Here is a 16,684-nt window from a genome sequence, read left to right as displayed (position 1 = left end):
AACCGGCCACGGTTGCTTTAGAGAATACCAATACAAGTACGAACATACGGATAGTAAATTCTGCGACGAGTGTAGGGAGAAAGGATTAGGAGAAAGGGTCGACAACGTGGAGCACTTAATGCTTGAATGCCATGAGTACGAGCCTCAACGCGAGGTGCTCAAGGACATATGGGGTGGGAACGCGGAGTGGGCGAGCGTTGCGCGTGCGATTGCCACATCCCAAAGTAACTTCAAGCTTTTAAAAGGTTTCAGTAAAGTAGTAATGTGTTGCAAACTCCAAACCCAGCTAGCTAATGAAAACGCGACTAGGGACGAGACTCAACAGACATCCACCTAGGTAGAGTCGGAGCGCCTAGGCACAAGCGATATGCTCCACACAATTGTGAGGACAGTATAAAGCTTTGGATGACTGACGTAGAATAAGCTAGGGAAAATGTCCACAAATAACACAAGTGCCCGGGCACCCTACACACGCAAACACTTACACGTAAAATCAAACGTTACACACAACACATCACACAAACAACATGGTCTTCAATCGACTCCGCCTCCCCGTGGTCCCCGCTGGATACTGCTCGTATCCTGTGGGTACATCTCGATGTGCCTACGGGGAATGAGTTGCCAGAGGAGTCGATGAGAGTTGCACACACTTACAATTATACGCAACTCTTGCAGCTGTTCAATGAATGTGTATAAACACAAGAGAACGGCGGTTTTTCCTTGCCCGCGAACTGGGCTGTGTTCTCGTTATGGTGGGAGTAGGACAAATATACGTGCGTGTATAGCTCTTTTGAGCCCAGGAAACGGCCTCTTCGGAGGTAGGCGAAAGCCTCGCCATATATTCTTCGTGCTTCTCCATTACAGAAGAAAATAGGGATACAATTGTTTATCAAAATGTCCAAAGTTTAAATGTCAAATCTCATTGGCTTGAACTGAATAATTTCATGAGGCTATATAAACCTAATTTGTTTATTGCCGCTGAAACTTGGACAAAAGAAAAAGATGACATTGAAATTCCTAATTATTTTATTGCATATCGCTTGAATATATTAGAAAAGTATAAAAGGCATGCATATGGCTTAGTTATATATTGCAGGGTAGATAAGAATTTCAAAATTTGCTTTGAATATAATAAGGAAGAAAAATCACAATCATGTTGCCTTATTACTGGTTTGTATAACAATGATATAGCAATATGTACCGGATACAAGCCACCATCAACTACTTATCAATCAGTTCATGAAAAAGTTATAACAATAATAGAAACTGCAGAAGAAAAAAGTAGTAAAATAATTTTACTAGGTGATTTTAATATCAACGTAGACAAACAGAACTCTCATTCATTTTTTAAAATGTTGAAGTCTAAAAATTTAAATTCAGCTTTAGAAGAAAATAAATATACAACAAGTTCAAATACACAAATTGATATAATTTTTTCTAATTTTAAATTAAAATGTGACATATCTGAAACAATTTTCGGATATCATAAACAACTTATATGTATGCCGTATGATACATTGAATACAACGAACGTTGAAGAAGCTATTGAATATTCTCATGATATTCATTTTCAAGAAGTCATTGAAGAAGCTAAATGGCTGAAAAAAAGATTGCTAAAAAAACAGTCATTCAATGAAAATGACGTCAACCTGGTAAAAAAATTATACAATTTTATTCAAGAAATAGAAGTTAATTTGCCTACTTAATTATACTTTAATTATACTTAATTATACTTAATTATACTACTGAGATTCCTCATTTTTTAGAAAAATACTTCATACCTATCAAAACATCTGAAGGTGGAAATTGCTTCTGTTATGCTTTATCACTTTTATTGTGTGGAAAAGAAAGTCTGATGACTTGTTTGAGAGTACTAGAAGCAATTCATATAATCTTAAATAGAGAATTTATAAACAATTTACCAGTAACAGTATCAGATACACTATCTATAGAAAATGTACTTAAAGATGGGACGCACGCGGGTATAGGAAATGTTATAATACATTCACTTATATTTCAATGTTCAATTAATATTTATGCTGAAAAAAATGCGTCTTCTGTTCGAATTACTCCCGTAGAAAATCATAAAGAACTTGATCTATATTTGGATATAAAAAATAAACACTATACAGCAATGATAAGGAAACAAAAAAATATGACTTTACCGATTCTTAATCAGATAAAAAATATTAACTTCAAGCAATTTAGTCACATAAAAAACCATTCAGAAGTTATCTCAGAAAATTTTAGTCAAGTTGCAAAAAAGAAAAATTGTTTACGTAAGGATAACGTCAAATTTAGTAATAAATTAATTATAAAATTGAATGATACTGATATTAAAAATGTTGACACAACTTAATTAAATCGTCATCATAATTTGAATTTAGAAGAAATAATTAGAATAGGAAATCAACTTAAAGAAAGATTAGTAAATAATACTAAAATTGAACAGAATGAAGTAAATATAATATTAAAATTATATAATTTCATTAATCAAACTAGAATTATACTACAATCTGAAAATAGTGATGAAGAAATTATTCCATTATTACTCCGGAAAAATTTTACAGCTATTGACACAACACTAGATGGAAATTGTTTTTATCATGGTATATCAAAATTGTTGATTGGTGGAGAAAATTTGACACCAAGTTTGAGAGCTTTACAAGCTGCTCATATTATTATAAATGAAGAATTTATAAATAATTTACCGATTGGGTTGTCAAATACTTTATCTGTCAAGAATGTTTTTAAAAACGGAAAATTCGCTGAAATAGGGAACATTTTAATACTTTCCTTAATATTAAAACGTACAATTAACATTTATACTGGACATCATTCATCTTCTATACGATTTGCTCCATATGATAGTCATGAAGAAATTTATCTTTACTTAGATCTTGAAGGTCAGCATTATAAGGTGATGTTTAAAAAAAGTAATGATTTACCTCCAATTGAAACAATTACTGATATTGATTTTACAACGTTTAAATATTTTACATAAATAATTACATATTTTTAGCTAATGTATTCATGGTTTCGAAAATATTGAGAATAATTAGAAATAATTGAATTACTTAAACGAAAATATTTAAAATGTTATGTATTGAAATTTGAGAATACTGAGATTATTGAGATTATTATTGATGTTGAAAGTGAAAAAAAAAATTGGATAACTTTGAATTTTTATTTGAAAGTGATGTAAATTTTTTCCGAATTAGGTATTTTCTTTTAAAGGTAAGTAAGAAAAACTTTTAAATAAAAAAAATTGACATTTAGGCATACACAATATGGATAGATAAAATTTTGTACGAATTTTCACATTAATCAGATTATTCAATTAAAAAATATGTCCAATGCTATCTATATATTTAAGTCATTGTGTTGAATTAAAAATAAAAATTTTGAACATTGTTAATAAATTTCATTTTATTGAAATTGTTAACAAAAATAATACTATGAAACTTCATAGTTCAATATACAACTCTGTTATTTTATTATCTTACTTTTAGGCACTTAAATCTTAAATTTTAATTTAATAATTAAACTTGATAATATTAATCTTCAATTAACAATAAAATCGTTAATTCCGAAAAATATGAATAATACTTTACAGACCTCAACTTATAAAAATAGTGTTGATGCCTTCAAAAAATATCTCAAAGAACGCTTAGATGCTTAAAATTGTAAATGATCATGTGTGGATTATGTATGATACTATGTTTTAATTCAATGAATTTATTTTAAGTAAATATCTATTACGGAAATTTGGTAGTCTACTTAAAATTATGTATTGTAACCTTAAAAAAAGAATTTAAGTAATAAAAATGACTTTTAAAGAAAGTAATATTAAGAATAAATAATTATATAATAGTTTTAGTTTAAATTAATATTTTTAAAAAATTACGAAAGTAATTTTTTAATGGTCTTAGAATGAATCTATGCTTTATATGAATTGTTGTCAATTATCATGTTTTATGTGGTCATTTATATATTTTTTCAAATAATAATAAAGTTCAGAAATTTGACAACTTTTCCAATTTATTAGCACAAAGTTCGATAACCGATTCAAAATGATAATTGAGTAATTATTGTTGACGAAATATAATCTAAATTTTTGATAAGACTTCGATAAAAATGAAAAAAAAAATTCCAAGAGAAATGACAAAATTTAAACAATTCATTAGAAATGTTTAACATTACCTCAAGAATCTATCTTTACTCTGTTACTGTTTAACTTTGCAGTTTTTACCTTTAAACAATTATTTGAAAGTGATAATATTAGTTCATAAAATGTAAGTAATTTTTGAATTTTAAGTAAAATATGCATGTATCTTCAGAGCGTAATTAATCACTGTAAATTATTTAAATCTTAAAATCTCTTCTGTTTTTTATAGGAATATTCATCTTGATTCTGGAATTTTAATTCTTTGTTCGCCAGGACCAACTTGTGAAGAGGCATTTTCTTTTCATCAAGTTTTTTCATATTTTCCAGTGAATTTAAGATTATTGTAGCATGATCTAATGACAAATTATTATCATTAAAAAAAAATCATTTCAATATTTACTAAAATTAAATACATACTTAAATAATTCTTCATAATACCAACAGCTTCGATATGATCACCCTTACTAAATGGGCTCTTAAATGGTTTTTTGAACTGAATTATCTTAATTTCAATTTTAAAACCAGACTCTGAAGCCATTGATCCACAGCAAATGAACGAATTTTCGCCTTTAATCTTAACAGTATCAAAATTTCTTTTCACATAACCTTGCATACCTATACATAAAATTATTAAAATGTCATAAATTGCATATAAATACATGATGGATGATATTACGTAAAAAATGTCAATAAACAATTATATACATACGGATTTTTTTCTTTAAGTATTGTTCAGCTTCTTCAATAGTAATAAGAGGATAATCCTCTTCAACAACAGGTATCACTTCTGCTGGACTTAATGGTATAGTGTCAATTACGGTGTTGGATTGTATAACCAATTCTATACTGACATTACCATTGTTGTAATCGCTATCGAGAGAGATGAATTTCGAAAAAGCACCATCAATATGGATAACCTAGTTTAAAAAAAAAAAATTATCAAATTAAGATAATAAATAAATAAAGAATTTACTCAAAATATCACGATTTCGTTGGATTTCTACCGAGCCAATGGTGATCGGATTAAAAACTCTTCCAATGTCTTCGTTCCAGACCAAAACTTGCACCCTGACACCCTCATCATTGCAAATGACAAACTTAAATACAATACCCTGTTCACCTGATTTATAAGTGACAGATTTTGGAGCACTAATTTCATCTATTTTCCCGATAATTTCACTGAAATTATAAATATTATTGTTATTATTATTATATTAATTAGTATAATTATCATTTTTAGTATTATTGTATTAATAGTTTATAAAACTATTCTTATTAATAACATGCAATTTTGATATAGAAATAATGATAATATATAATTACACAGTAGACGATAATGGAGTAATATTTCTAATAAACTCCGATGTAGAAAGTTTTAAAGTCTCTGCTTGATCTTGATTATTTGTTTCTCCTTCATCATCACTGACATCAATCTTTTTTTCAACTGATATTGTATTTTCCGTCATTGTTTATTGCTGTTAGATACTTAGTTCCAATAAAGTAGAAGCAATGGAAATTTATTAATTTATTGAAATACTTTTTTCTTAAAACCGTTGGATCAGTTTTATAGATTAATTAATGCTTTTGTTTTTTTATTGATTTCACTCTTCAATTATTTGTTTTTGACTCTGAAAAAATGTTTTGACTCAACCTTAACCTCAACCTTTCATTACCCATGTGGTTAACGATATGCAATTGTGATGGTAAATAAACAAAATGGCATACTGATGTTATCATTATGAGTAGAAAGAATTTGTAATTATCGATACAAATATAAAATGACGTTATTGATACTAGATTGCACCAATGTCGAATTTTTTGAAAAAAGAATAAATTGGCTACATTGGTTTAAACCAACGCCTTGTACTTTATATTACTTTTAACAAAAAAAAAAAAATGAAATTAAAATTACAATTAGGAACATAATTTAAACATATTTTTGTTTTTGAGTATATATATATATATATATATATATATATATATATATATATATATATATATATATATATATATATATATATATATATATATATATATAAAACAAACTGAAAGCGACTCTGTATCATAGCAACATTTTTTTTTATTGGTATATAAAGAATATATAAAAGATAATTACTAGAAAATATCATGAAATTAATAATTAAAATGGTGAAAATTAATTTATCAGAAAATGAAATAGTACGGACTTTTTTTGAGGGAAGGAGAACAAAGTAAGCTATAATTAAGTTCTTTTGAATTATAATTTTGAGATTATTTTTAAGTTATAATATTCGATGACATATCGTTCTATATATATATATATATATATATATATATATATATATATATATATATATATATATATATATATATATATATATATATATATTGAGAAAAAAAAATACTTGATTTAAGAAAAATATGATTCTCAGCTATTTTCATATAAATTCGTGTTCTTTACTAGAGAAAAATGAAGCTATAGTATAATGAAGCTATAGTAAAAATCATTTCCAATGATGGCTGCAAAATGTAGTAATGTTAAACAATAGAAAAATTAAGAAAACGGTTGACCCTAAAGGCCATATCTGCAACTTCCAGCTAATTCCGTACTTAAGTGCTCAAAATTGCCTTTATTACGTTTTTGAGCTTTTTGAGTGTCATTTTCGTGTCATTTGACCTCTCCGAGCTCAACAATCTGATAGAAGTATAATAAAACACTATTTCTGCCCTCCGTCCGGAAAGTGGCAACTTTCTGGCCGCTGCGCTAAACAAAGTTGCCACATTCCGGCTACGTCGAGCAGAAAAATAGTATACACACCTTGGTCAGTAAAAAGTAAAGCCTCAGATCACATGTTTGTAAGCCTCGGCTTCGCCTCGGCCAACAATTACATGTGATCTGAGACTTTTCTTATTTTACTGGCCTAGGTATGTAATATACTATTTTTGGAATTTTTAAACCACAATAACTTTTGAATGAATGAACCGATTTTTACGCAGTTGGCGGCATTCGAAACAGTTTTTTAAGCCTCATAGAGAATCTTCAAATTTTAATTGATCGAACTAGGAATTTCGAGGTTATTCCGAAAAACACTTTTTTCGATTTTCTTTTGACAACAATAACTCGCGAATGAATAAACCGATTTCGACCGAGCATACAGCGATCGACGTGGTTGTTTGGATGTTAAAAGCTGATTAGTTTTTGAAATTGATCGGTCAAGCCGTTTGAAAGTTATTCAAAAAAAACCACATTTGAAAAAAAATTTTTTCGCAGTTTTTTTGAGATTTCTCAAAATCTATCGGTCCGAAACGGTCCAACTTGTATTCAAAATCTAAGTTTAGTTAAACCCTTTCGAATGGCACAGACCGCAATCAAATCGGTCAAGCCGTTCAAAATTTATGAGAGGTTTACACACACACACACACACACACACACACACACACACACACACACACACACACACACACACACCCATACATACATACATACAGAGACCATCACGGGAATGGTCACGGAAGCTTCCTGAGACCTTGAAACGTCGAGATCCGACGAAAACTCGATTTTCGAGAAACGGGGTAAAAACAATAACTTCCCGATTTTTGAAAATCTTCGATTTTCCTTAGAGGGGAGTTCAAAAAATACGATCTGATGAAGAATTGAAAAATTATATTATAAAAATCCTTTTTTTTAACTTCCTGCTAAAAAAATTGAAAATTAAAAAAAATCGGGAATTTATTGTTTTTACCCCGTTTTTCGAAAATCGAGTTTTCCAAAGAGTTTTGTTTTGATCAATTGAGACGTTTAAACATTATATGAATTTTACATATATACATACACACACATACGAATTGACATCCTCGTAGCGATAGTCAAAATAGCTTCTTAAGGGGCCATGAAATAAAATATTTAAAAAATTTTTAATTCCAATTTTCGGTGCATTGTTTCTGCATCATTTTCGCACGTTTTTCTATTTAACTTTGAGATACTTTAAAAAAATATGTCAGAAAAGATCAAAAACTATATTCCTTGATCCTCTTTATAATAAAAAATATAATATAATGAAAAAAATATCAATACTTTTAACGTACAATCTACTATTTTGAAAACTAGCCATTTTTCATAATTTTTGACAAAAAATAGTTACTGACCGATTTTATTAATTATTTTTTATGATGAACTTATTAAAAACTTGATTACTACCCACTATAATTAATAACTATAATTATAATTATACCGGATTCACATAACATTTATTTTCATGAACTTCAACTGCTGATTTATTTTGTGTTTGTTGACAAATAATTGGTGCATTGTTATTAATTATGGTGGGTAGTAATCAAGTTTTTGATAAGTTCATCATAAAAAATAATTAATAAACGAGGTCAGTAACTATTTTTTGTATGGTTTTTTGTCAAAAATTATGAAGAATGGCTAGTTTTCAAAATAGTAGATTGTATGTTAAAAGTATTGATATTTTTTTCATAATATTATATTTATTATTGAACAAAAGGATCATGAAATATAATTTTTGATCTTTTCTAACATATTGTTTAATAGTATCTCAAAGTTAAATAGAAAAACGTGCGAAAAAGATGCAGAAACAATGCACCGAAAATTGGAACTAGAAATTTTTTTAATATTTTCTTTCATGGCCCCTTGAAACCTTAAAACATAGAAATCTGATGAGAACTTAATTTCGAAAAACCGAGCTAGAAGTAATAATTTTTCTATGATTTAATAGTGATTGATTTAAATCACTAAAACTTATAAATTGAAAAAAAACAATAATACAATATTGTTTATTGCTGTCGATTTATAATAATTATCAAAATTATAGCTATGTCAATAGATGCAACAAGTGGGAAAGAAAAATTTATTGAAAAAAACAGAAAAGAAAAAGAGAAAATCGGTGAAAAGGAAAATGAAAAAGTAAATGTGATAAATGGTGAAGTAAGAGTAATGGAAGAAGAAATCAGGCCAATTAATGTGGTTGCGATTAAATTAGATCATACGTATTATTTACGTAAAGAAGAAGAAGGTAAACAATGATAATAAACCGTTTTTTAAAAATTAATATTTATAATAATAATAGTAACGGAAATAATTATCAACATCATGCGAAAATAGTATATTAGAAACCTAGACAAGTAGAGTAATAAATGTCTCAGATCACATGTTTGTTGACCTCGGCTTCGCCTCGGCCAATGGTCACATGTGATCTGAGACATTTCTTACTTTACTTCCCTAGGTGTTTAATATATTATTTCGATCATAAAACGTTCTCTAATGACTCGTTCAATAGAAATCGTTAATTACTAACTGTGGTTTCAGAATTTTTAATGGACTTAAATAAACCACAAAGGATTGAAACTAAAAAAAATGAAAATTTTAGAGTTGAAAAAGTGCAAAATGAAGTGAAATTAGTTTTGAAAGAGAAACCAAAATTGAAAAAAGAAATGAAAAAAAAATTACCAACTCCAAAAACAGAAAAAATTAAATTGAATTTGAGCAAGGTTTTATCGGGAGAGGAGATTAAATCGAAAATTATAAAAAATAAAGAATAAAATGACTAAAAAAAATCAATGTATAATATTCATTATTTAAACTATAATTTGAGTTTTTTCAGAAAAAACCTCCTGTGGAAAATACTTGGTGTACAGCTAGGATCTGATTTATATTTTGAAAATAGTAATCTGTACCTGGATTGAGTAATCGGATTGTTTTTGGTTTATTTCTCCAGGAGAAAAAGCCTTGAGGATACCTAGGGCCTGCGCTGAAGTTTAAAAATAATTATTAATCCTTGTACTGGGTATTTTATGTGTTTTCTTGTAAAAACTCCCGTAGAAAACACCTGGTGAACAGTTAGGATCTAATTTAAATTACAAAAATAGTAATCGCTACCGGGATTGAGTATTCCATTGGTTTTTGGTATATTCCTCGAGGAGAAAAAGTATGGAGAATACCTAGGGCCTGCGCTGAAGTTGAAAAATAATTATTAATACTTGGACTGAGTATTTTAAGTGTTTTCCAGCAAAACCTCCTGTTGAAAATACTTGGTAGACAGCTAGGATCTAATTAAAATTTTGTAAATAGTATTCGATACCTGGATTGAGTATTCCAATTGTTTTTAGTATATCCCTCCCAGAGAAAAAGCCTTGAGGATACCTAGGGCCTGCGCTGAAGTTTAAAAATAATTACTAATACTTGGACTGGGTATTTTAAGTGTTTTCTCGGAAAAACTCCCGTAGAAAACACCTGGTGAACAGTTAGGATCTGATTTAAATTTTAAAAATAGTAATCGATACCTGATTTTAGTATTCCAATTGTTTTTGGTATATTCCTCCAGGAGAAAAAGCCTGGAGGATACCTAGGGCCTGCGCTGAAGTTTAACAATTATTAATACTTGAACTGGGTATTTTGAGTGTTTTCCGGAAAAACCTCCTGTGGAAAATACTTGGTGTAAAGCTAGGATCTGATTTATATTTTGAAAATAAAAATCTGTACCTGGATTGAGTATTCTGATTGTTTTTGGTATATTCCTACAGAAGAAAAAGCCTGGAGGATACCTAGGGCCTGCGCTGAATTTTAAAAATAATTACTAATACTTGGACTGGGTATTTTAAGTGTTTTGTCGGAAAAACTCCCGTAGAAAACATCTGGTGAACAGTTAAGATCCGATTTAAATTTTAAAAATAGTAATCGATACCTGGTTATAGTATTCCAATTGTTTTTGGTATAATCCTCCAGGAGAAAAAAGCCTGGAGGATACCTAGGGCCTGCGCTGGAGTTTAAAAATAATTATTAATACTTGGACTGGGTATTTTAAGATTTTTCTTGTAAAAACTCCCGTAGAAAACACCTGGTAAACAGCTAGGATCTGATTTAAATTTTAAAAATAGTAATCTGTACCTGGATTGAGTATTCTGATTGTTTTTGGTATATTCCTACAGGAGAAAAAGCCTGGAGGATACCTAGGGCCTGCGCTGAAGTTTAAAAATAATTACTAATATTTGGAATGGGTATTTTGAGTGTATTCCGGAAAAACTCCGGTAGAAAACACCTGGATGACGCGTATGACTCGAATTGGACTTCAATAATAATTATCAGAACCTGGTATGAGTATACTCCGTGTTCACCGGGAAAACTTCTTGTAGAAATTACCTGGAGAACACTTGGAGCTGAGTAACACCTTAAAAATAATTATCAATACCTGGTATGGGTATTCCAAGAGTTTTCCTGGAAAAACTCCGGTAGAAAACACCTGGACGATGCTCATGACTCCGATAGGATGCTTATATTTGTTGTTATAATTATTATTCTTGTAATTGTCATCATACTTTTTCTAATGGTCTATTGTTAAAAATTATTAACTGTTAAATTTAAATTATTACTTAAATTTGAAATTTTTAGCCTTACATCGCCATCTACTGATTTTTTTTTCAATTATCCGACGGTTAATACTTTTTTTGTCAATAGATGGCGATGCTATCTTCTTCTGTTTCAGCGCCATGTTGTTTGGGGCAAATGCAACATGGGGCAATTGGGATATGGGGCAAATGACATACAGTCGTTTTATTTTTATATCGATGGCTGATTTTAATCTAATTCTTTCAATATATTTCTTTTTTACTCAATTGATTTTATCTGAGAGTTTATTAGCAATTATTAAATGCTCATGGTTCTTTTTCTAACCCATTGTACGAATCATTATGTATTCTTGAAGAATTAATAATTTATTAATATTATTATTATTATCTTATATCAATTTTTGTAGTTTAAAGATAATTTTGATAATTGAAAATTGATTTTAATAATCTCAAATTTATTATCTACAGTGTAAAATTGATTTTTGAGAAATAAAATCAATTATTTTTTGTCTAAAATTCGATTTTATGAATATAAATTAAGTTTTATAATAAAAAATTAATTTTGATCATATAAAATTCATTTTATGAATTTAAAATATTATATTAATAATTTTATTTAAATTATCTTGTTTTAAAATTGATTATTGATACATCAATATCAATTTATATAATAATAAATTGATTTTAACTATTGAAAATTGATTATTTATATTCTTAAATATATATTTAGATTGAAAAATCAATTATTCGATATGGAAAATTAATTTTTATAAAAGAAAATCGATTGTTATATTATAAAATTGGTTATTAAAGTATAACATTATTTATTTTCAGTCATGAATATATTTTCATGATCAAAAATTAACTGTTTATGATCTAAAAGGAATTTTCGAATTTACAATCAATGATTTATCATATATTATTTTTCTTTATAATTAATACTTGACCATATATAATCAAAAATTAATTTTTATGGATTATAATTAATTTTCACCTTAAAAAATAAATTTTAAGAAAATAAAATCAATAATAATAATAACATAAAATAAATCATTAACAGTCTGAAACTTATTTTGATAACTTAAAATTAGTGTATTTATGTTCATAAATTAATTTTTATAATATAAAATTAATTATAATGATTCAAAATTAACATCTATCGATTGAAATTAAATAGTTATGATGTTTAATTTTTTTTTTTTTTTGTATAACCCTGCTTTTCAGACTTTTGGCTCGATAGGGGTCCAGCCGAGACCAGAAGGGGACTCGAGGCTGATCGGTTCATTAAGTTTAGAAGAATAAGTTTGGCGTTATTATATACTTTTTCAGCCTGGAGAGCGATACGACGATGGGCCGACTTTTGGGGAACTGCACGCATTTGCCTATGCCCCACCGGTAACACAGGGCTTGTGTAAACCATTGAAAAACCCAATCCTGTACAGCCCGGCAAGAGATACGCGCACCGATGGTCACTGAAAATCATATTTCAGCTCACACCGGGATTCGAACCTACGCCTCACCAGTCCCAAGCAAGCATGACAAGCGTTGTACCGCTTAGCCATGGGACTGGCTTATAATGTGAAATTAATTTTCATAATTTAAAATCAATTTTTTATCATTTTAATACAATTTTAACCACATAAAGCTAATTCTTAATCATAATATTTGGTTATTCATTATTTAAAGTCCATTTATAATAATAAAATAACTTATAAAACATAAAATTTATTATTCATTGTCTAAATTCGATTTTTATAATTAAAATCAATTAATCATTATGTAAAATTCATTTTTTTAATTGAAAATTTGATTTTGATAATCTGAAATACATTATGAATTTATCAAATTAATTTCAATAGCTCAAAATCGATTATTTATGATCCAAAATTAATTTTCTCGAAAAGAAAAAAAAAACAAATAATTTATAGTTCAAAATAAATTTTTAAACAAAAAATTGATGATGTATTCAATTATATTAATTTTGAAATATAATGATTAATTATTCATGATCAAAAATTTATTTTTATAATTGAGAATTGATTTCTATGAAAGTAAATTGATAGATAATTCATGAATTCGAAAATTGATTTTAATGATCTTAAATATAATATTATATTATAGAATTAATTTGAATAGTTTAAAATCAATTGATTATGATCGAAAATTAATTAAAAGAAAAAAAAAATTATTTATAATCTAAAATAAATTTCAAACAAAAAATTGATGATTGATTTAAAAATATTGATATTTAGATATAATAATTAATAATCGTAATCGAAAATTTATTTGAATAATCTATAATTGATTTCCATACATTAATATTGACTTTTTATGATTTAAAATTTAGTTTTATGATATAAAATTGATTTTATCGATGCAAAATAAATTTTTATAAATGAGAATTATATTTTTATAATTTATCATTTATTTTTATTTTATGAATTTATTATTTAGTGTCAAAGTTCATCTTTATAATGATAAATTAATTTAAAAATAATAAAATTTATCATTTATAGTCTAAATTTAATTTTGATTAGTAATATGAATTATTCATTATCTAGAATTAATTTAAATAATTGAAAATTTATTTTTGACTTCATAAAATACATTATCAAATTGTAATATCAATATCAATTGCTTAAAAACGATTATTTATTGTCTAAAATTAATCTTCACAAAAAAACAAATTATTAACAACGTGAAATAAATTTTTTATCGAAATTGTTGATGTATTTAAGAATATTAATCATTAGATACAATTATAAATAATTTATTATCAAAAATCTATATTAATAATTTAGAATTTAATTTTTATAAACTAAAATTAATTTTAAAACTTTAAAAATAATTATTTATTACTTTAAATTGATTTTTATGATATATAATTAATTAATTATTGTATAATGTCAATTTGTATTATAAAAAATTAATTAAGATGATTTGAAATTAATTATTTATGATCTAAAATTAATTTCTATAATACAAAATTAATTTCAATAATTCAAATCTAATATTTAGAATTTAAACTCGAATATTAATAACCTAAAAGAACATTTATAATCCAAAATTAGTTATTGATAATTAAAATCAAATTTTCATGATATAAAATTTATTATCATAATAAAAAATTAATGATTTATTATATAGAGTTCATTTTTTTATCAATAAAAATTAATAAAAATAATTTAAAATTAATTATTCATCATTTGTAATCAATTTTTATATTTTAAAATTAAGTTGGATAATTCAAAATTGATATTTTAAATTTAAAAATAAATATTTATAATCTAAAAATAAATTTAAAAATTTAAAATTAGTTATTTATAAGTTATAGTCATTCCTTATATCATAAAATCTTTAAATTTTTTCTATTATTTAATTAATTATTTATGACCTGAAATCAATTTTATGATATAAAATTTATTATTCCGAGTCTAACGTTTATTGCTATTATTATGAATTATTCTAAATTAATTGAAATTATTTTTTTATAGTCTTAAATAAATTTTAAAATTTTAAATAAATTAGATTAGATTAGATTTATTTAGATTAAGCTAAAGCCTAGGCCTGATGACAAATTATACATATACATTAGGGTTTGTCAAAATGTTACTCCCGTGGAGAACCTTTTAAAATGGAAATTTTGAGTTCCGCTTCAAAAAGGGGTTGTGTTTAGGCATTCCCTGAGATATTTTGGGGTGTGACAAAGTATTTGATTTTCATGGAATTTTTTAACAGAAGCTTAGTTTAGGCATTTCCGGTGAAAATTCAAAATCTGTCCAGAAGTCCTCAATTAAATCTCCTGTTAAAAATCCTATAAATAGTCAAATGAATCCTCTCTCTTGAAATATCTCAGGAAACGCCCAAACACTGCTGCTGTTAAAAGAGGAACTTAAAATTCCAATTTTAAAAGGTTCTCCAAGGAAGTTACATTTTGACACACCCTTATATACATACATATTGATTATAAGCCATTAAAAGTTTAAGTAAATTCCAAAAAACCCTATAAAATTGCAAAAAAAGCAAAAAATTACAAAGAATTCCAGATACTGGGTTAAAAACAATTTTCTAAAATTATATCGATCATGATTCTCATGTATTTTGATCCGCCGAATATAAATCTTGGATTTATATTGCTCAGACATCTCTAAAAATCTAAATAAATGTCAAGAAACGACTGAAAATTGAAATAAATCAAGTCCGTTATGTTAAAAATTAATTTTCAAATAAAAATAAAGAATTTTTGACATCTTATCCGATATGTGGAATATAAATTATAACGGGTCCTTTCGTCCCCGTGCGTTAGCGAGGGCGAAGTCCGAAGTAAATAACGTGGCCTTCCTGCTTTACCTGTTGTTGGGCGCCAGGAGCTTTGCTCCGATCACGTCGATTTCCGGCTACTCCGGTCCGGGACTCTCTTCGTCAGGTGGCGGGCCTTAAGGGTACGACTTTATTATAGAGGAACGAGGAAAGTATGCGGGATTGCTCGCAATTTATTCGCAATTAATTAAAAGAATTAATATAGGAATTCAACGTATAAATTTATTAAAATAAAAGAACACGATTTGGTTAGGATTAACAATCAAGAAACTAAACGCAAGGAAAAGTTAATCAATAATAATCGTCGACGTTGTCGTCGATCCGCAGTTCGCAACCCGAACACGGAAAAGTTCAAAGTCACCGCAATAATAATAATGAGTTACTCGTAATCCACCTAGTAATAACTCGCTAACAATGACAAAAAAAAATTAACCCTTCGCTCAGCTAAATTAATAACCATCGAATCAGAAAAATCAATCTTCGCTCAAAGTAATTAACGGCAATTAATTAACTAAATAAAACAATAATCTTCGCTGAACTCAAGTCAATACTATTAAGCAAGATAATAACCATAAGACGGTGCATCAATCCAGTTAATTTCAGTAAATTAACAAAAAAAAATTAATTTTCGCTAAATTCAGTAATAACAATTTATTAATTCACAGAACTAAATCGAATCGGCGGCTTTAATTAATGATGATTAATTAAAATTAATAACCATACAAAAACAAAATAAATCTCCGCTTGCTTTAAGTAATAGCGACTAATTACATAAGTAAAACTCGATAATCGATGCACCAAAATTCAATTAAGGATAGCCAAATTAAAGTTCATGATTTAAATAATTTATTC

The 16,684-nt window shown here is 27.1% G+C and overlaps 1 protein-coding gene across 1 annotated transcript; it reads right to left on the bottom strand.

Annotated features, from left to right (window-relative positions):
- Window positions 1-3,933: 3,933 nt before the first annotated feature.
- Window positions 3,934-5,875, bottom strand: LOC123258827. The gene is made up of 5 exons (XM_044719067.1): window positions 5,492-5,875; window positions 5,173-5,347; window positions 4,878-5,085; window positions 4,586-4,783; window positions 3,934-4,521 (listed from the first exon to the last, which is right to left on the bottom strand). Exons 1-5 carry the CDS (start codon window positions 5,632-5,634, stop codon window positions 4,373-4,375), a joined length of 873 nt encoding a protein of 290 aa, XP_044575002.1. The 5' UTR covers window positions 5,635-5,875; the 3' UTR covers window positions 3,934-4,372.
- Between the last annotated feature and the right edge of the window lie 10,809 nt (window positions 5,876-16,684).

Source organism: Cotesia glomerata, linkage group LG2 (genome assembly GCF_020080835.1).
Source record: "Cotesia glomerata isolate CgM1 linkage group LG2, MPM_Cglom_v2.3, whole genome shotgun sequence".
NCBI lineage: Eukaryota > Metazoa > Arthropoda > Insecta > Hymenoptera > Braconidae > Cotesia > Cotesia glomerata.
Note: the sequence above shows the minus strand (reverse complement) of the source record. Positions and strands in the feature narration are given on the sequence as shown.

Bases quoted from the DNA above. Each gene is read 5' to 3' on its own strand.
- LOC123258827 (XM_044719067.1), bottom strand. From the start codon at position 5,634: ATGACGGAAAATACAATATCAGTTGAAAAAAAGATTGATGTCAGTGAT. The intron at 5,086-5,172 runs GTAGAAATCCAA...TTTTTAAACTAG, and splicing joins ATCCGATCACCATTGGCTCG to GTTATCCATATTGATGGTGC. The intron at 4,522-4,585 runs GTATGTATTTAA...ATTTGTCATTAG, and splicing joins TATTATGAAGAATTATTTAA to ATCATGCTACAATAATCTTA.